A 20,016-nucleotide genomic window follows, 5' to 3' on the forward strand; every position below is an offset into this window, starting at 1 on the left:
GCCTTCAGCCCTCAGTGGTTTTCTGAACCTCGGTTTCACTTTGTCTCTGCTTGTGCCAATTCCAGACATGTCGTCATGTACAGCTGAGCTTTTTGAGATGCCTCTTGTTGGCAGGGCTATTCTCAGATGTATTAGAGAGATCTCTGATTTCCTGTTTATACGCTACCTGCTTCAGCATCCTGTGGCTAATTAAAACTCCTCAACACCAGATGCCTTCAGTCACCACCCACTGCGTGCTAGTCCCAGGAGAGCTAATGTTGTGTGACAAACCCTATTTTTCCAATCAATAACCAGCACCTAAACCTGTCACTGTTGTAGCACTGCTGCAGAACTGACATTAGTAAAAAAAAGAGCCACATAAACACACAATGGTATAAAGACGTTTGTTCCACCAGCAGAAGCCACACAGGAAGTCTCACTAACCAAAAGAGAAAGAAAAAAGCACGTCATTTAAATTAAGACATTAGCTACATGACTTCCTCTACACTAGCTGAGCAACGCTTGAGCTGACATGACTCTCTGCCACATCACAAGCCTTCCGTATGTGCCAGAAGCAGTTGCTGTACCAACACAAGAGCATGTAGATCACTGAGGTATGTATGTCTTTGATTTTTATACAATACGCAATACAGAGATGAACTTTCTTCGGCATTACAGACATAACTTGGTTTAGCTCAGATACAATTCAGAAGAAGGCATATCCCTATTTGTTTTTGTCAGAAGCTGTATAGATGATCAATATTCTGGGTAACTACAGAACGTAGATGTTGTCATGTTGGCAATATCTAGGCATAATGTTGACTAAAACTAGAAAAAACTTGTGAAATTTGTTAAGCTAAAGCTTGTCTGAGCAGTGGAGAGGGGGTGTCAGAACTTACAATAAGTGGTCGCACACTTTCCTGTAAGACAGCTGAAGCTAAAACATGAGACAGAATTTCACTTCAGCATTTCAAGCAGTACTCTTCCCTTTTTGTCTCTCCAAGTTCTGCATCTGTTCTGTCTGAGAGCTGACTTTCAATATGGCTTAGTGTTTCTATTTTACACGTTATTTCATATTTCTAAACAAGTAGTAGGTTTTCCACTCGTCTACACTTGAGTTATAATATCTCCGTGTGGGTGGCCAGGGGACTTCAGGGTGGTATGAACATATAATGAGCATGACACGTCATGGCATAACTAGGATCTGTGGGGTCCCAGCGCAGAACAAACACATACGAAAAATATTTTCAGTTAATAAAAAATTGGCAATATAAATTGTAATCACAATTGTTTCACCCACTACCATCTAATGTTAGTGCTACATGAGGCTACCTATTCGGACTGCAACAATTATATGTCATATTTAGCTGTTTGACACGCCACTGGCCAAATAACAAGGTTACATAGACCTCCTTTCCACTGCAGGGCCAAATAGTTCTGAGTACAGAGAGTAACTGTTCCAGTGGCATTTCCACACAGACACGATTTGATACAGAATGCTTACAAACACAGCACAGTTTGCTTGGCTGCATCCATAACTCCATATTACCATACTAAATAGTATATTAAAATAGTACACCACTGCTGAAAGTGCATTCAGCAATGCCGTATGCGTAGCATGGTAGTATGTAGTTTTGATGCAGCCCTTGACACAGTTAGCTAGTCATACTCAGGGCCACAGAACTGTTCAGTGGGATAATGTAAGGACGTAGCTATTCACTCATTGGTTCTACTTTTACCTTGGTATTGTGCCACTGCAACTTGCGTTTTTTGCAAAACCGAAAACAAACAATTACTTCTGTTTGCTTACATGGTTACAAAATAAATGAAAGCAGTGCTTGTAGAGAGGAGCTGGTTATTATTAGCTTAGCTAGCTCACCACAGAATAGGTTCAATTCTGGCTAATAGAATCTACACTGATGCAAGTTTAGATGATAATGATGTAAATCTGAGCGTAAATAACACCTTTTTAGAGGACAAAGATTCCGAGATCACAAGGTTCAGTGACTGGTGTTGGAGTGACAGCCAGAATCAAATGTATTCTGTAGCTACTAGTCTGTCAGAGTTGCTGAGCTACGTATTTCCATTTTCTAATCTAGCACCACAGCAGATAGAAAAAGAAATTCTAATTGGTCACACAAGTCTGCACTGGTGTGGAACGGCATAGAACAACCCTGAGAATCATTTGGTTCTACAGTGGAAGAGGTTCAAGAAAGCTGGTTGAGCAATATACATGTTTTGATTTTTGATAAAATACATATGTTTATATACAATTTGAATGGAACCATTTTGATCTTGATTCATCTTTTTGAATCAAGTTATAAACACATTTATCATGTAGCAGGCTGTGAAGGATCCTACCGGATAGCATGGCACTTACTGTGGAAGAGATCCATTATGAATAAGAAAGAGATAAAAAGATGCCAGAACTGCATGTAGTGTTGATTTGGGCCACCTGGTGAGGTACACTGTTGAGAAACTGGACCTTTCTGTCAGGCATGGGTGTAGAAATGTGTCAGTATTTATAAAAGGTTGTCAATAATTATTGCCCTACCTGCCACTGGCGACATGTTATACAGCATCTATAAATAATGCAAAATAGAAAAAATATGCAACATTTTGAAAAATGGTTCATTGTACAAACCAAAAACAGTCTTAGCAGGTCAGAAAGCATAACAATAACAGCATAGCATCCTTGTTAAAACATAACATCTTTGTTAGAGCCTTATGACATTCAGTTTTATAAGTCAGTCTCCTTTCATTTATTCTTTCAGATATTTTACAGTAACTTTGTATGTCCTCTTCCCTCTTATCAGGCAATTCATCATGGAACATAACAATTCTTCGGCTGTCCCTCCAGTGTTCAGAACAGCCAGCCTGGTGTTCTACGGCTTCATATTTTGTGTGGGTCTAGTGGTCAATTTTACCGCCCTCTGGGTCTTTGCCCTTACCACAAAAAGAAGAAGCTCTGTCACTATCTACATGATCAATGTAGCTGTGGTGGACCTTATCTTCATTCTACTGCTACCCTTCCGCATGGCCTACTATAGCATGGATTACTGGCCATTTGGAGACATGTTCTGCAAGATCAATGCTGCTCTGACTGTTCTCTACCCATGTCTGGCTCTCTGGCTGTTCGCCCTCGTTAGTGCTGACCGCTATGTAGCTATAGTGCAGCCGCGACACAGCAAGGAGTTGAAGAACGTGCACAAGGCCATGCTGTCGTGCGCAGGCGTGTGGGTCATGACCCTCGGCGGCACAGCCCCACTGCTCTTTCTTGAGGAAGAACGAGACCGGCTTTCCAACCACACCACCTGCCTGAAGATGCATGACATTGTCTACCTGCGGCAGGACAACGCTGTCCACTTCACTCGTCTGGCTTTCTTCTTCTTGGTGCCAATGTTTATCATGGTGGGCTGCTACATCGTCATCGTAGACAACCTCATCCATGGCCGGACGTCCAAGCTGAAGCCGAAAGTAAAGCAGAAGTCCATCCGCATCATCATCACGCTAATCGCCCAGGTGCTCGTGTGCTTTGTGCCCTTCCATATCTGCTTTGTGTTCCTGCTTTTGGAAAACAGCAGCCAGGGCTACAGCACCTGGGGTGCCTTCACCACGTTCCTAATGAACATGAGCACAGTGCTGGACATCATACTTTATTACATTGTGTCCAAGCAGTTCCAGGACCGAGTGATCAGCGTGATCCTCTACAGGAACTACCTAAGAAGTGTCCGCAGGAAGAGCCGGCACACGGGCAGCGTTCGCTCCCTCAGTAATCTCACCAGTGCAATGATCTGAGGAACAGTGCCACTAGGAGTCACCATCTTCTAATGAGCTATGCATATAGTTCAGTTGATGAAAATATTTTAAAAGGAGTGTTCAGAAAGAGGAAAGAAGAAATCCTAACTATAGCTAAAGCATTTGAGATTTTGAGATCACCAGTGTTTTTTCAGAAATTTTTGAGTTGGCTCTCATTTGGATTCCAAGTGCTTGAAATCGATGGAATCAATTCCAAGAGTCAATTCCGTTAACTAAATTAACTTGACTGACAGGGGCTGACTAAGTTGTAGCTGATTCTCCTCTAATAACTCTCTCAGATAGATGTGGATAAATGTTTTGGCACTGGCAACATTGTCTGATTGTAAGCCAAAGTTGCATTTAAATTTGACTTTGTCTAAAGTAAAATTCTAGTGGACTATCTGTGAGCTATGAGTGAGTCTAGACAATAACATAAGAATATCTCAATATCTCACACTCTGTGAGCATCCGGGGGCACGCATGTTGGACGTCACTGTGCGAGTCCAAAGCTTTGGAGTTGACTCATGATTCCCGAATGCCTGGATTCAAGGAACTGATCCTCCCAGCCGCACTGGCATTATATTATAGCCAACGAGAAGACATTACTGTATAAAAAAACAGAAACTTCTACTATGATTTTTTTTCTCTGGGCTCAGCAAGAGCTTAATTTATCAAACTGTAACAAGAAATATCCAAATGCGCAAATGATGTTCCCTTTTTATGGGATGCAAATGTGAACCAAGCTAATCATTAACTACTTCTCATAGAAAGCAATCAAAAGGCAATATCTGCAGCACTCCAGAATATTTTAGGGAGGCATCTAATGTACTCACAAATATGTGTAATATTTGAAATTTACTTACATTGTGTATTCATATAATTCAGGATGTCAGTATTAAATCATGTCAGGGAGATGCATGATTTGTATGATCTGAGGGTTAAAATCAGTACACATAACATACTTACTATATAAGCAATAATGATAGCTCCAATGAGCACACTTAAATCTCTATTTCAGTCTTTTTTGTACCAAGAATGAAAATCAAACTCCCTGAAACTAATGGAAATCCTAGCCTTTTTCCAAAAATGAACTTGTCTACATTTAAAAAGCTTTGCACAGACTGAAAAAATGTAATATGAAATTATAAGCACTTTATAGCCTTCGTTAGTACTGTATTTATGTGTACTGTGAAGTCCCATAGAGAATATATTCAAACAGAACAGTGCTTTTGCTGCCTCAAGGATGTTTACCGAATTTTTAAGGCCCTACTGAAGTCCTCATTTTATCTAGACCAAAAATTGATCTATGCTTTAAGACATTAGTAAGAACAAGAACATTCCACAAAGAACTGCATAATGAATAGAATCTATAGCATGGCATTTCATTTATATCAGTATGTGTTTTCTTTTGTTTCAATAGGCTAATATATTCTTTAATCTGCCAGGTGGTGGCACCATTGTACAGAGCTGCCACTGTACTTTTCAGAGTATTGCTGTAATCCATTTTGACCAGCAGGTGGAGTCATGTGACAGCAGACCCAAGAAAGCAGAACATAGCAAGACCTCAGCCTTCAGGGTCATTGTAAGGTGTGAAAAAAGTGGTGTGGTGCCACTGTATGCATTTATGGTTTGGGCTTGTGACATTTTCCATCTAACCTATTTTCGCTGCATGTACAGTATCTTATTTTCACTGATTGTTTTTATTTTCTTCGTGCCTCTGAATGCCACTGTTACTATATAAACATACTGTATGCATGACAGTCTGTATAACTGTTTACTGTCATAAAAAAATGAACACTTTGGAAAACTAATCACAGTACATGCATGTATGATATTTAATTTGCTTCAAATACAGATACAGACTCCAAGTTGCTTCATATTTTAGCAGAGAACTGTCACCAGACCTATAGCTAATTAAGCAGCGCATTAATCTTTGTCAGCACAGAGGAAATACACACATTCAGAGCCAGTGGAAAATTCCCCTGAACTACTTCTAACTGCTTCTAAAAGCAGGTTAAGCAGAGATGAGAGGGAATATTGTATACTTCCACCATAAGGAGCCAGATAGGCATCAAAGGAACAGCATTAAAGGCCATGCGGAGAGAAGACGAGTGATAAAACAACAGGAACTATCCAAGATTATCGGCCTAGGAGAAATGAGAAGGTGTTTTCTAACCTTAACTCTAATTAATGTAGACCTCCTCAGGTTTTTGAAATTAAGAGTTTGTATATAGGAAGTGATTTGGACTTTCTATGTTTGTTTGATTCTAAAGTGATCTTGACAATATTAGAGCAATAAATCTGAATATGCCAAATAACGGTGGATAGAGGAGGTCTGCAGCACTCAACACTTTGTAAGTGTTTCCGGTGTTGAAAGGCTGTTTTTGCCTTCCGTACATATCAGTCTCCAACAGAGCTAAGAGCAGCTATGACCACCGCTGGGAACTGCAACCCAAGGTCTGTTAAGTTTTTTAAACATCCATATTGAATGTTTCTGTCACATTCAACACTGATGGTACACAGCCTTCTCATGGGGCCTGATATACTAAAGCATTTCACACATGTGAAAGTGTTGCATAAAGGGTCTGGTAGGCCCAGGAGTGGTTTATGTGACGTGTCCACCACTGAAACCGCAGATGGAAAAAAGGCTTGTAGCATGACGCGCTGAAGGCTTGTAGTACCACGCACTAAAGGCTCTTTGTGTGTAGGTTGCTCTACAAAATGAGGGCAAATTAAGGAGGAACAGATGACACTTAGCTCTATGTGGAGTTCACCTAACAGCTCTGTTGGTACATTTGCCTAATATGCCTCAACACAAGGTAGAGAAGATGTCCGTAATGTCTGGATGGATACAGTGCACTAATGAAAAGACAGACACAGTGTTATTGAGTGCATTTTACGGTACCCCAATGGCTTTTGTTGTCTGTGGTTGACATTTCCCATTAAAGGGTGTAACATTAGATCATGATGTTACGATGAGCATCATGGAGATATGATGACGTGAGTTGCATTTTATAAACGCCATCTAACATAACTGCTTTGTCTGACCACCAAAGGTTGCACTCGACTTACCCTAAATCAACAATCACTGCTGGCCTCTCAGCTATAGTCTCATTTGTTTCTGTTTAGAACCACAGTGAAGTGCCCTTTATTTTGATTGTTGGTGCCTGTGTAGTTCTTAGCTTTCTAACTAGATAAATAACTAGAAAGCTAGCAGAGTAAGCAAAGCTGCATCAGTGTTTATGCATAAAAAATGTAATCAGATAAAAACACCCTATTTGCATTTACCAGCATAAGTAGTATGTTTTAGGTCTCTTACTTCAGTTCTCCAGTTACTTTTACTTCAGTTACTTTCACTTCAGGTACTTTTACTTTAGTTCTTCAGCTACTTTTCAGTTCTTTTACAACAGTTCCAAGCCAGGTCCAAGAATTGTTTTACATTTTATAAATTAATTTTTGTCCCCATAATGTGCGTAAAACCAGACTTGCATTGGCAGCATCACTGCTAATTTCACGACAGACTTGCAAACTTCTCAGAACGCACTCCAGTCTGCAGTCAAGCCACCTGACACACTTCCAAAGAAAGTAAACACTCCCTGATGCAGACGGACACCTCGAGCAATCATGGGCTTCGGTCCAGCCCGCATGATGAATTATCGGGAAGCTTTCTTGGTAATTTCGAATCTTCATAACAAGTGCTTTTGTCATAGAAAAATTAATGAAAACAAGATTGTCTTTCATTTGAGCTGATTTAGCCGCCTCGGCAGCCAGATGCTCCTCTCTGGGAATAAAACAGTCAGCGCTAAACAAAGCCCTGCAAAAAGCTCCCTTTTTCGGCAGCTCGCGCTGCAAACCAATCAGCCGGCGCGCACAATGGCCATCTGTTTGTTATTTGATATGTGTGAATACATGTTGTAATGACTTTGTTTGTGAATCAGTCAGTGCACTGGAACACACGAGAGCTCTCCAAGTGCCGGAGTGTTCAAAGCTAATCATATAATTGGACACAATAGTCAATGACAAATGGAGTTGCATGGAGCCAGCCAGCTGGGAAGTGAATATGTAATCATTGTGAAATCATATCATTTTGCATATTTGAAGACAGCTTAATAGAGTTTGCTTGTCACCACACTATCAAGTGATGATCAGAGAGGGCCACATCATATTTGTTTTGTGGGATATTGCTCCAGCGCATCTCCACTGAGTTAAATGGAATGGAAACAGTGTTATTTTTATGCCTTGCAGATGCTATATGTCTTCACTGTGGTGTGGGATTTATAATGGGATTCTACCGTTCATGGGAACTAAAAGGAGATGCAGGTCTAGACTTGATATATATAAACCTAGATGTAAAATTCAATTCATCAAACGACTACAGAAAATGTTCCTTAAGGTGTAGCTGCATTGTAACACTTTTGTACTAATTCAAAATTTTAAGGATTTAAAAGGCTAAATGATATCTCATATTTGCAAAGACTGAAAACCAAAATCAGAACATTGGTTCTTTGTTTCAATATTGTTTTTAGTATGCCTCAGCCAACTGGCTAAGGACAAGGGAAAGATGAGATCCTGAGGAGCTTTTTTTCACTAGGAATGCACCTCACTTCAGCTAGCGTCAATTAATGAATCAGTTAACTAGCAGGCTAGGCAAACTTTCTAGTGTTTTTTAAATGTCTGAGTATAATGTAGACTTAATGAATAATTACTTTGTCTGGCTTAAATGAATAATACGCATAGTTTATGAGCAAAAGAAGGAAATGCTATGTGTACAAGTGATTTGTCATTGTCTTTAAATTTCTTTTATAAAGTAGACTCACCTGAGATGAAGACTCAAATTACTTCATAGGCTTATACGAAGCATTTTATCATAAGAGGGCACAGTTACCCACCCATGGGTGATGCCATCTTTAAATCACTAAACTGTCATCACTTGGTCTTTATAAATTGTAAGGCCTGTAAGAAAACCAATCTGTCATAGGCTAGTGAAGGACCTGTGCCTCGGTCTAGCCTCTGCTAGCCACTCTTAGTGTGTCTGTTCACTGCACTATTCGTCCCGCCCCATATTTCACTTCTGACCCCAAAGTTATATTTCTCTGTATTCTTAGGACGCTTTCTAGGCTTTGCTCTTATTTCTGCTGGGAGAGCTCTGAAGAGTACTTCTTGTAAGATGCAGCCAGTTTGTAAGATAAAATGCCCCTTGAACCACTGCAGTCTAACGTCCCTCCACTTGGGGATTTCTGGCTGCTAAGGCTGCTGACTAATCTTTCACTCTTTTCACAGTATTACTGAACTCCTTCTGACAACAGAGGTGAGTTTCAAAGGTTTGAATTAGTTCTATCACATCCTGCTATGATCTCTGGTCTTGAAGAACACAATTAACCGCATCCTCATTTAAAGATCCAGGCCACTCTCTTCTACATTATCTTATAGCCTACCAGCTAACTATAGAGACTTTGTAGAGAGTTAGGCAGAGTGATATGCTTTCTGTACTCCTCACAGCACACTGAAGTGCTCTGCAATACACTCTAGCTGACCACTTGCAAGGTCAGCCCCTACCAACACATTTCAAATTTTTATAATTTTGTTTTAATAGTACAGATATGTGAACAATAATCGTTTAGCATTATGTATTAAAAAATTCAATATAAATGATAAATAAGCTCTGGGAAATGAAGTTAATCGCATATAGTATTATTTTTATTTACAGCTTCCCAGTGTCCTAATTATACAGGACTAGCATAACTTAGAATAATAACTTAGAATAACTTTTTATATTATCGTATAAAATGTTGAAATGTGGGAATTTTTAAATACTATTTTAATTCCAGTTGCACCTCACTAGTACAATTTCTTACTCATTTTTAAGTCCATTCGCTACACATGAACTTGTTTTCCTTAAAGAAGTTGATTGCTTGTTGCCAACTCTTTCCCTATAATAGCTGAACAGACTCTTCATAAGGACAAAATATCTTCGTGTCATATGTCATATAATATGTCATATAACGGCATTACACATTTCTACATCTGCAATTAATATTTTTTTATTTTTTGTACAAAAACCTCTATCTTTTGTTTTGCTGTGCATTCTGAAATGCTATAAATAATACAAGCAGTGTTTTTCATGGTCTAACAACAGAGAAATCTACCAATAGATTCCTTGTTTTATATTTTTAAAGAATTTGTTATACTGATCGTATGTGCTCAAATGATCTCACCAAGGGTTTGACAAGGATGCCGCAAGAGATGTTGTGAGGAAGACTTAAGTTGTGAAACACATCAAAACCTACCAACTAGGGTCACTTTTAGTGTGGTCTAAATTCAAAATCAAGTTTGTTTATAGTTGTTCCCTTATGTCATAAGCAGCTAATGGCGCTAAGTTTTCTTTTCCTTTTCTCTTTAGAAACTTTCCAAATAGAGAACAGTGATCCAATGAGTACAGATGGATAACACTGTTGGAAAAACAGTGCCTGATGTCCTTCATTAGTGCTGTATTTACAGTGTTAAAGCTTGCACATGCTCGGTGCCATCCCTACGGTACCAGTATTTACTCTCAGTAGCTTACACATAAAGATCTTATCTGGGCAGAAGGAGGAAAAAAGACCGCACCTTGCACTCCTTAATCTCTATTAAAAGGGATAATCTCCCATAAAGAATGTGCTCAATGCAAAGATGACTCCCACTGACCCAGCAGTTAGTGAAGGAGAAGAGAGGCGCAGTGTGTATGGCTTTGATTACAGCTGTGGTTATTTCAGCGCATTGTGCTGTTGCTGATTCACACGTGGAGGATTGCGGCACCATTAAAGGGTATAAATAATGTAGGGCTCCTTTTTCTACACTACTCAGCTAAGTGCCTTGAAACCTTGGGCTCCACTTGTCAGGTTTTCAATAGATTAGGACAAGATTTATTTTAAGTCTGTAAAGTAGCATGTTCCTGACGGCATTCAGTAGGGATAGAGTGTTAGGCTCCGGTTTTAATTGTATCACTGTGAAGCGCGGCGGCGTGTGTAGACTGAGGGGCTGTGTCAGATCAGGTTAATATTTAATTCAGTCTCACTTAAACTTCCACATGATCCATCGGATCGCGACAGCAGGACACACAGGGTTGCATTACAACTGGGAGAAAAGACACGAAAGCTCAGATTCCAAAACATGGCTCTGCTCGCAGCCTCAGCAAGAGATTTGTGTTAAGGAGGAAATGGATCAGAGGCTTGGCTTTCTCTCTCTGCCTCTTTATCTCTTTCTCTCGCTCTCTCTGTTCTCTCTACCTCTCGCTCTTCTTCTCTTCTTGGTCTCCTTTCATGTTTTCTCAGTCTCTCTTACTCTCTTCAAGTCTTCTTTCTTTCTTCCTCCATTCTGTCTCTCTTTCTCTCGCTCTCTTCATCTCTGTCTCCAGCTTTCTTCATCTCTCTCCTCCCTCTTTCTCTCTCCCCCTGTATTCTCTTTTCCTCTCTATCTCGACCTCCCCATCACTTCCTTCCCTCCATTTTTCTTTCTTTGTTCTCTCTCTGTCCACCTCTCCCTATTCTCTCTCTAACTTTTCTCTTTCTCTATCTCTCTTTCCCGCTCTTCCCCATGCATTCGCTCTTCATCTTTTATCTCTCTCTCTCCCCTGTTTCCTCTATCTCTCATTCTTCTCTCTCTCTGGTTTTTGTCTCTCTTTTTCTCTCTAGCTCTTTTTCTCCCTTACATAGTTCTCACTATCTCTTACTGTTCCTCTCTTCTCTCTCTTTTTCTCTGTCTCTCCTCATTCTTTTTCTCTTTCTCTGTTCTATCTCTCTTCCTTTGTTCCATCTCTCCTCTCCCAACTCTCTCTTCCTCTTTCTCTCCCAACTCTCTCTTCCCTTCCTTTCTTCCTGTACTCTATTCCCTTTTCTCCTTCTCTCTTTCCTTTCTATATGCTCTATCACCTTCTCTCTCTGTCACTCTTTTTCCCTTTTCTCTTTCTCTCTCTTCCTCTTTCCTCTTTACCTTTCCCTGCTCTCTCTCTCTGCTCCTCTTCGCTCTGTTATTCTACTGAAGTCACCACTGAGAAAACAATTAAATCCAATCTACAACTCGACTACATGTCCATGTCATGGCTCATTATAGGGGAGATTCTGCGTATTCAGAATAATTGAAACCCGATGCGTGTAGTTGGCCCTGGCGCTCCCAGCTCAGGGCCCAGCGAGGCAGAGAGCAGTGCGGGAGAGGAGGAGAGAGGAAGCCCTCTTCAGCATGACAGCCCAGGGCAGAGCAGCATGGGGATCTGACAGCGGAGAGGGTGCTTGTGCGTGCGCCTCACGTAGCCGCCTCCAAGAGCTCAATTACAAGATTGATACTCAGAGAGGAAACTTCATTTTGCTTTACAGATGTCGACACCGCTAGAGAAAACCAAGGTTGTTGTTTAACATTAGACGGTTTGGCGAAATGAGAATAAGCGCAGAAAGCAGGCAGTGAGGCTGTTATTTCTGACTAATAACCCCAAAGTTTTGAGGCCTATTAAACCTTCCTGCTGATTACGGCCTGTCAGGCACTCGTGAAGGCAAGTGCATTGGCTGGATATTGTGCAGCGCTTGAGCCGAGGCCAATATTTGATGAAGTTCCGAGGACATCTCTGTTTCATTTCAAACGCATAAAAAGAAACCCGAAGGGCCATCTCCACATTTTCATCTTAATTTGATTACGCGGCATCTTGTCTGCGCGAATGATCTGTTTTGCCTCAAGAGGATCTCTTAATCACTTTTCACTCACAGCTCCGTCCCTCTAAACATGCTGCAACTGTTCTGGACTTTTACCAGCCACACTTGATTGAGAGGTAAAAACACATTTGGGGGAGAGAGAGAAAGAAAGAAAGAGAGAGAGAGAGAGAGAGAGAGAGAGAGAGAGAGAGAGAGAGAGGGAGCGAAAAATAGAGTGGTAGAAAGACTACGACAGAACAAAGTGGAACAAATCTTCTTTTTGCCTAAATCCAGACCTTTTTGCCTAGATGAAACCCAGATATGATTTTTTTCAGTGCTACATAAACAAAATATGTTTTCCTAGATTGGACAAATACACCAGCAGTTCTCAAACTTTTTTTAGTCTAACACTTTTCACTACATGCAGTACGGAATTGTCTCTCCACATCCTTCGCCTGTACCTCGCCACTTAAGGGGCTTGTCTGTCTACCACGCAGAACGTGGATGAAATGAAAAAAATGTCAATCAGTTGTTTGTCAATTTCAAGCAAATTTCAAATAAATTCTTAAGTAAGCTCGTACACTTAAAAAGCTCGGTATACACCGGTGAGTTTCTACACTCATCATCCATTTTATCAACTCCACTTACCATGCAGGTGCACTCTGTAGTTCTGCATAGACTGTAGTCCACCTGTTTCTCTAAATACTTTGTTAGCCCCCTTTTTACCGTGTTCGTCAATGGTCAGGACCCTCACAGGACCACCACAGAGCAGGTATTATTTGGGTGGTGGATCATTCTCAGCACTGCAAGGACGCTGACGTGTTGGTGGTGTTTTAGTGTGTGTTGTGCTGGTATGAGTGGATCAGACACAGCAGTGCTGCTGGAGTTTTTAAACACTGTGTCCACTCACTGTCCACTCTATTAGACACCCCTACCTTGTTGGTCCACCTTGTAGATGTAAAGTCAGAGATGACAGCTCATCTGTTGTGCCACAGTTTGTGTTGATCATCCTCTAGTTCTTCATCAGTGGTCACAGGCTGCCACCCACAGGATGCAGGATTTTTGGTTGGTGGACTATTCTCAGTCCAGCAGTGACACTGAGGTGTTTAAAAACTCCATCAGCACTGCTGTATCTGATCCACTTGCACCAGCGCAACACACACTAACACAACACCACGTCAGTGTCACTGCAAGTGCTAAGAATGATCCACCACCCAAATAATGAGGGTCCTGACCTGTCCAAGAACGAGGTGAAAGAGGGCTAACAAAGTATGCAGAGAAAGTGCACCTACATGGTAAGTGGAGCTGATAAAATGTCCAATGAGTGTAGATACAGGCAGGTGGTTTTAATTATTAAATAGGTTATGGCTGATCAATGCAGTTCAATATATGCTGACTGGCTACATAAGCTATCAAACAAAAATATTATATACACACATATGTATTGGCCTATGTATTGGCCTGCTATATTTGCAATTCAACAATTCAATACTGTCTTATGACTCATAAAACTCCAACAGAGTTCGAGACTTTATGCTAAGTGGTATTTCTCTTACTTTTGATCTTGTAATCGTTACATTTTAGATCATACAAAATGGGGACTCCAGAACAGCAGTGCATCATCCAGTGAGGAGAGTGTGGCAGCAGCAACTAACTTGATGATAAAATGTAGCCTCTCAACACACGATTTGTGATATTTTGCATTGAGAATAGTAGAATGTATACAATACCCAATGACTTTTTAAATGCACATTTGCAAAAATAAACTATAAGAATGAACAGGAACACAAAGTTTATGTTAAGATAATGTCATAATGGACTAACATTCAGCTGCTTGTTAGTAAGCAGTTACTATACACTGGTTGTTGTTTACAATCTAAATCTCAATTTAAATTTATGTTTATATCTTAATAAAGAAAAAACAATAAAGCAAATGCACTAGATTCAAAGCACCGTTTACCCTCTAAAGCTTGACTTTACCTTAAAACAGGAGTCTCTCACTTTTTTCTAGCATGACTTTTTTTGTTTTCCTTGAACACTTGATGACACTTCAACTTCTAAAAACACACTATCATGGTATTATATTCTCGTACCTATTACTCTTCTGTCCTTAGATGCATGCTCTCCTCTTGCCGCTCTTCTCTAGCTTCTCTCCTCATGCCTGTTCACTTTCTCCTCTTTCCCTTTTTATTAAAGCTGAAAGAACAAAAACACTCAAAATCTGCATATTTGGTTTATTGTTGCAAATAAAGCTCAATCAATCAAACTCTCAATCCTGTACAGACATTATAATCAACAATGCTTTGATTTAATGAACACTAGGAATTTACCCGCATAAAACAGTTTAATTGTTTAAACTTAAAGCTTAGTACTTAAATCTGTTCATTTCTCTCAAACAGAAACATTAAAATTACTACTGAGAGCAGTAAAGTTGAATAACAGTGCGGAAAAAGGAACAACACTGGTTCTTTGAATATTTTGGGAAACAAACTCACTGAACTAGTTCATAAGAAGTAACGTTACTGACATCTTTTAGTTAAATGTGAAACGCACAGAACCATATAAAGAACCTAAAGGTTAATAGAGCAATAAGCCACGAGAGGCCACGTGTTACTCTAAAACTCCCTTCCTTGTGATAAAATCACAGTTACGGCCTCAAGTGGCGTACTGCTTTTATAAAACGGCGACCAACATAAAATATATTAAACAACACATTTTTTGGAAACTACTTTAAGTTATTATCAATAATAATCGACATAAACAAGTATTCCGCCAAGAAATATAGTTCCTTTAGAGTATGGTATCATTGCCATGGACTTCTGAGAACGCTCAGTACTGCGGTCATTTCGTGAACTTTTTGTCATGTAACAGTGAAAATATGAACACAGCACCGTTTAATGCAAAAACATTCGCTTCATAAGTACTTTTGGTCAACAAATTACCACCGCAAATCTTACATTGCACCAATCCAACGACGATCCACTTCTCCTGCTGTGGCTGAATCTCAAATGGCTCCCTGCTCCCTACATAGTGCACTACGTAGGAATTATATACGGGTTCCTGTATTCCAACAGTGCATAATATAGCTAAAATAGTCAGTTGGGATTCAGCCACATCCATACCCGACAAACAGTGCACTACATGGCTGTAGAAGTTAGAATTTCAAAACTTCCACAGCTAGCACAGTATTTAGAGTACGCAGCCGTTTGGGGTTCAGCCTGGGTTTGACGCTACTTCTGACTGAAACACGGACATTTGAAGCGTTTGAGTCATTCAAGTGACATTATTTAGGCTTTTATGCTGCCGTTTTACAGCGAATCATATCGTAAGTACTTTAATTCAAGCCTGTAGTTTTTAATGGAGTTGTTTAGGCTGTTAGCTATCTTTTAGCCTGTAAGCTAGCTAGCTGACCAGCCTAGTTCTAGTTAAGAAAATAAGGTTTAAGCCCCTCAGTTTTAACCAAAAACTGTGTTCTTACTGTTCTCACTGTTCATCAGTACACTCGGTGGTCCATGCCAGCAGCATTTTATTGTTCGAGATTATTCCATTAGGTTAGCTAACAGCACAGAATATTTCGTGATGTGGCGCAGTAATACAGAGTTCAGTTGTGATGCGGTCTTATGCACGCCTATATGGAGTATTTTACAACGGCTCCGAACGCGGCTCAGCCAACTGGACTGCCATTTCTTAATTACCATCTATAAACTGAGGAATTCAGGGATATAAAACAGTGTTACAGTCAACACAGCACCTATAGTATATAGTAAAATATATATATATATATATATATATATATATATATATATATACACACACACACACACACACATATATATATATATATATGTATATATATATATATATATATATATATATATATAGCTAATACTAGTGTGAAGTACTTAATAGAAATATGAAAACAAATAATCTGTTAAGTTTCTTAAAACTCTTTAAATTGTTGGCTGTTTAGCTAGCTAACGTTCGTATTATATGGCCTATCCGCTTTTCTTTACCTCAGCTGAATTTAAAGTCAGCTAGCAAACAAGAAACCGGCTATTAACCACAGTTTGCACAAATTCATATTGTAGACAGATATTTTCACTCAGAATACTTACTGATTCACACTGTATATTATATATTTTTAATAAAACCAAGATAAGACCTACTCTTTATTTTAGTAGACTTCTAGCTAAAATCCTGTCACAACTTAAGCAGTTTCCGACTTGTCACGTTACTTTGCAGAGCGAGTAGCACCAGAGCCCCTCAAATTATAAGGTCTGATCTGATTGGCTGAGCCAGCGTTACACTTTCCCCAACGCTAAACAGCAGAGGATTGTCTCTGTTGTTATTTAGCCTTGTTTAGCATGTTTTGTAACATGTTTAGTAACAAGTTATTAAACACAGATTTACAAGAACTCTACCACCTCTTAATTACCATTTCCAAATATTTAATAGAAATATGAAATACATATAGAAATATGAAAACAAATAATCTGTGAAGCTTCTTAAAACTTCACAGAAAATCTCTGATAGCGCCGCATAAGCAGCAGTGTGTCAGAGCAGCAGCGCCTCCTCCAGTTTGCACACTGCTATCACAGTTTATTGTGAATTTGGAGATGTAATGGCACAGTTGAATAACGAAGAATGAAATGATTTAAACTAATAATGCATTCATTGGGGCTTGGGGTAAATAATATTTGGGAGGGGGTGGCTAAAGACAGTGTAAACACTAGTTTGTGTGGTGCAACACATTTTTATTTAGTAGCATGTAAACCTGAACTTACTCAACACCAGTGGCAAACCATGACTATGAGAACTAGACCTTCAGTTTGGGCTAAGAAAGTCAATACTCTGTTAAAGAACAAGGAAAAGTCTCTACAATAATGCTAATTTGAACTTTTGTACTAAATTCCTGGTGTAGTTTGTTAACACTAAGCTAACGGCGATTCAAATGAACATTTTTGGCCATTCTTGATTAAACATGGACATTTGAAGCTTGTAAAAGTCATTCCAGTTGTGGTACTAGAAGCTAGTAACAGACATTAGCATATAGTTAACCTTGTAGCAGCTTTACAGTGACTATTTCAGTAAAGTATTAATAAAAAAATGAACTAAAAATGACATCTTTTTATTTCATAGAGATCATTAGGCCTTATTTAAAGGCCTAGAAGGCTCTGAGAATTCCTCTCTGACAAACACTTCATCGTTTCCACCGCTGAGTATAGCTCAATACAGTTCATACAAAACACACAGTTGTTTGAAGCCACCATCCAACTTGATTTATTTTTACAATTTGACCACTGTTAATGACAGAAATGGGTCGCATACCAACACAAATGTGAACCGTCAAGGCAGAAAGAACATAGAAGTGAGCAAAAAGGCTTGTAGTCAGAGAGACAGGCCTGAAAACCTGGTTCTTTCTTATATACTTTATCAAATGATGTAGGATGAGCTCACAGTTTGTTTCCATGTCTGTTCTGAGATGCTGCAGCGTAGCCGATGGTTGCCATCCACCCATCCACACGTCCTCCATTAAGAAAGCTGTAACGGAGAGGCGAACAGATGGCTGCTGGCCTGCTCTGTCCTGCATCTCCTCACAACTGCCACCCAGCCTTTGTGTCCATTAATCTTCCCCTCCGTATTCCTGCAGCACAACTATATTAAACAGCTCCAGAGAACCAGAGAGAGACACAAACAAGGCAGCACAGCTGTCAGGAAGCTGAGAGTGAACCATCATTCGGCCCAAGTCCCCCTCTTCTCGCCTCTAAAGGATCCTGTAAAACAGTGCTGAGAAAATCATTTTGCCTTGAACCTGACCCTATAAAAGTGGTATTCGTGGCTGGGGAAACAATAAATGCTCATTATAAGGCAGCTACCCGGGCTGCTGTGGACTTCACAGGCCTGCTTGAAAGAACCAAGTACATCTGATTCCGATTGTAATCGAAGAAGACAATTGTTTCCGGCAGGCCAAAACATGGAGTCTTTACAGTGTAAACATTGAAGCTTGTTATAGGCAGTGCTACACAGTAGCTAAGGCTTGTAAAATGCTGAGGCCTCATTGAACATTTTTGTTCCTTTACCAGTCCATCAGGAGACCCCATGGTTCAGTTTGACCTCTTTTGTGAAGTTTTTATGAATCCTGAGTATTATTTAATATTAGAAAAGCAGGCTGGTGCTATAAATGCTCTTTTACTGTGAAGCTTCCTTATTTTTTCAAGCTCCTTCGAGGCAGACATTCTATTTAAGGTTTCAAGCCTTTTAGTGTTCTCATAGACTTCACGAATATTCATGAAGCCACTCGGCGACAAGAACAAAAAAAAGAGCTTTCTTTGGATGTACAGGCATCACTTGAGATGACACACTTCATACTGTAGCTGAAGCCACACTAAGGTTTCAGCCAAGCGCTCACATTTGCCTCAGCAAGAGGGAGAGGAAAAAGAATAATCCCACTTTCAGAGAAATAAAGGACTGCGGGATGTGCCCCTGATCTCCATGTGTTAACAGTGGCGGCCACTCCTGATGGGCCGAATGGGCTTTCTCAGCATGGCCATGCTGGGCTAAAAATCTGTCGTCTACTGTGTCAGCACAGAAAACACATTAAGGTGTGCGTGGCCACTGCGAATTTATGAGGGACACATCGCCATGACAAATATTCCAAAATGCAGCTCTATTTGGTCCCCGCTCTGCTGTGTGTCCATAGCAGTCAGTGGCTAAATTGAAAAATCAATTCCAATTTCAATGATTGGAATAAAGAACACCAGGAGTTGGAGATAAAAAGGCGTTCTTCTCCTGGATCCCCTTTAATTGGAAAGTCATTTCTTCAGGGTATTCTAATGGTTCTGAAGGAAGATTGCGAAATAAAGTTGATGAGCTGGAGGAAGGTTAATAGCTTGTGTGTATGTGTGCGTGCACACATGTGCATGTGTGTGTATGTGCGTGAGGGGTGTGTGTTTTCCTTGCACAGCATCCATCCAACCTTTCCTTCTGACAGAGGCACGAAATGAAGAAAAATCCCAGGCTCTAGAGGCTTGTTCAGGCTTCACACTCTCGCCTTGTTTCTTTGTTCAGCAAGAAGCTGACACTGGTTCAGCGACAACGTGCATGACATGGTCATGATGGTAAGTAAGAACTGTTCTATACGTTATTGTAGGTGTACTAAAAACAAAGCATCTCTTACAGTTCTTACAGAAGTAGCCCATGTCCAAAAAATCCTAATTGCACATTCATGCAACATCTGGTTGTTGACTTGGCAAATATCTCCTGACAAATCAATAGTGACTGCTCAACATATGCTCAACATAGACGCTGTTAATACTGCTTCATTCATAAATACTTTTCACAGTACATTTTGATATCTGGTGTGTAGAAACTTTATGATAGATCACTTAGTACAAAGCCAGCAGTACTGTGCAAAAGTCTGAGACCACTGTTCGTTTATTTAATTTCCGGTCAAATGGCCATTAAGGACAAGTTTTTCATTTTTCAAGAGATATTTCTGGGAGATTAGACATGGATTATAAAATAGATAGTTCCATTCCTAAAAACTGATTGGCTGAGCCATGTTTGAAGCTGTTGTAAAATT

The 20,016-nt window shown here is 39.9% G+C and overlaps 1 protein-coding gene across 1 annotated transcript; it reads left to right on the forward strand.

The window, feature by feature from the left end:
- The first annotated feature begins 466 nt into the window (after nucleotides 1–466).
- On the forward strand, nucleotides 467–5,633 carry gpr18 (G protein-coupled receptor 18). The gene is made up of 2 exons (XM_036573431.1): nucleotides 467–593; nucleotides 2,796–5,633. The coding sequence occupies exon 2, from the start codon at nucleotides 2,806–2,808 to the stop codon at nucleotides 3,775–3,777; it is 972 nt and encodes a 323-aa protein (XP_036429324.1). The 5' UTR covers nucleotides 467–593; nucleotides 2,796–2,805; the 3' UTR covers nucleotides 3,778–5,633.
- Nucleotides 5,634–20,016: the final 14,383 nt, after the last annotated feature.

The sequence above is a fragment of the Colossoma macropomum genome, unplaced genomic scaffold, assembly GCF_904425465.1.
Source record: "Colossoma macropomum unplaced genomic scaffold, Colossoma_macropomum, whole genome shotgun sequence".
NCBI lineage: Eukaryota > Metazoa > Chordata > Actinopteri > Characiformes > Serrasalmidae > Colossoma > Colossoma macropomum.

What these genes read in the sequence shown, in the direction of transcription:
- gpr18 (XM_036573431.1), top strand. Translation starts at nt 2,806, where the DNA reads ATGGAACATAACAATTCTTCGGCTGTCCCTCCAGTGTTCAGAACAGCC.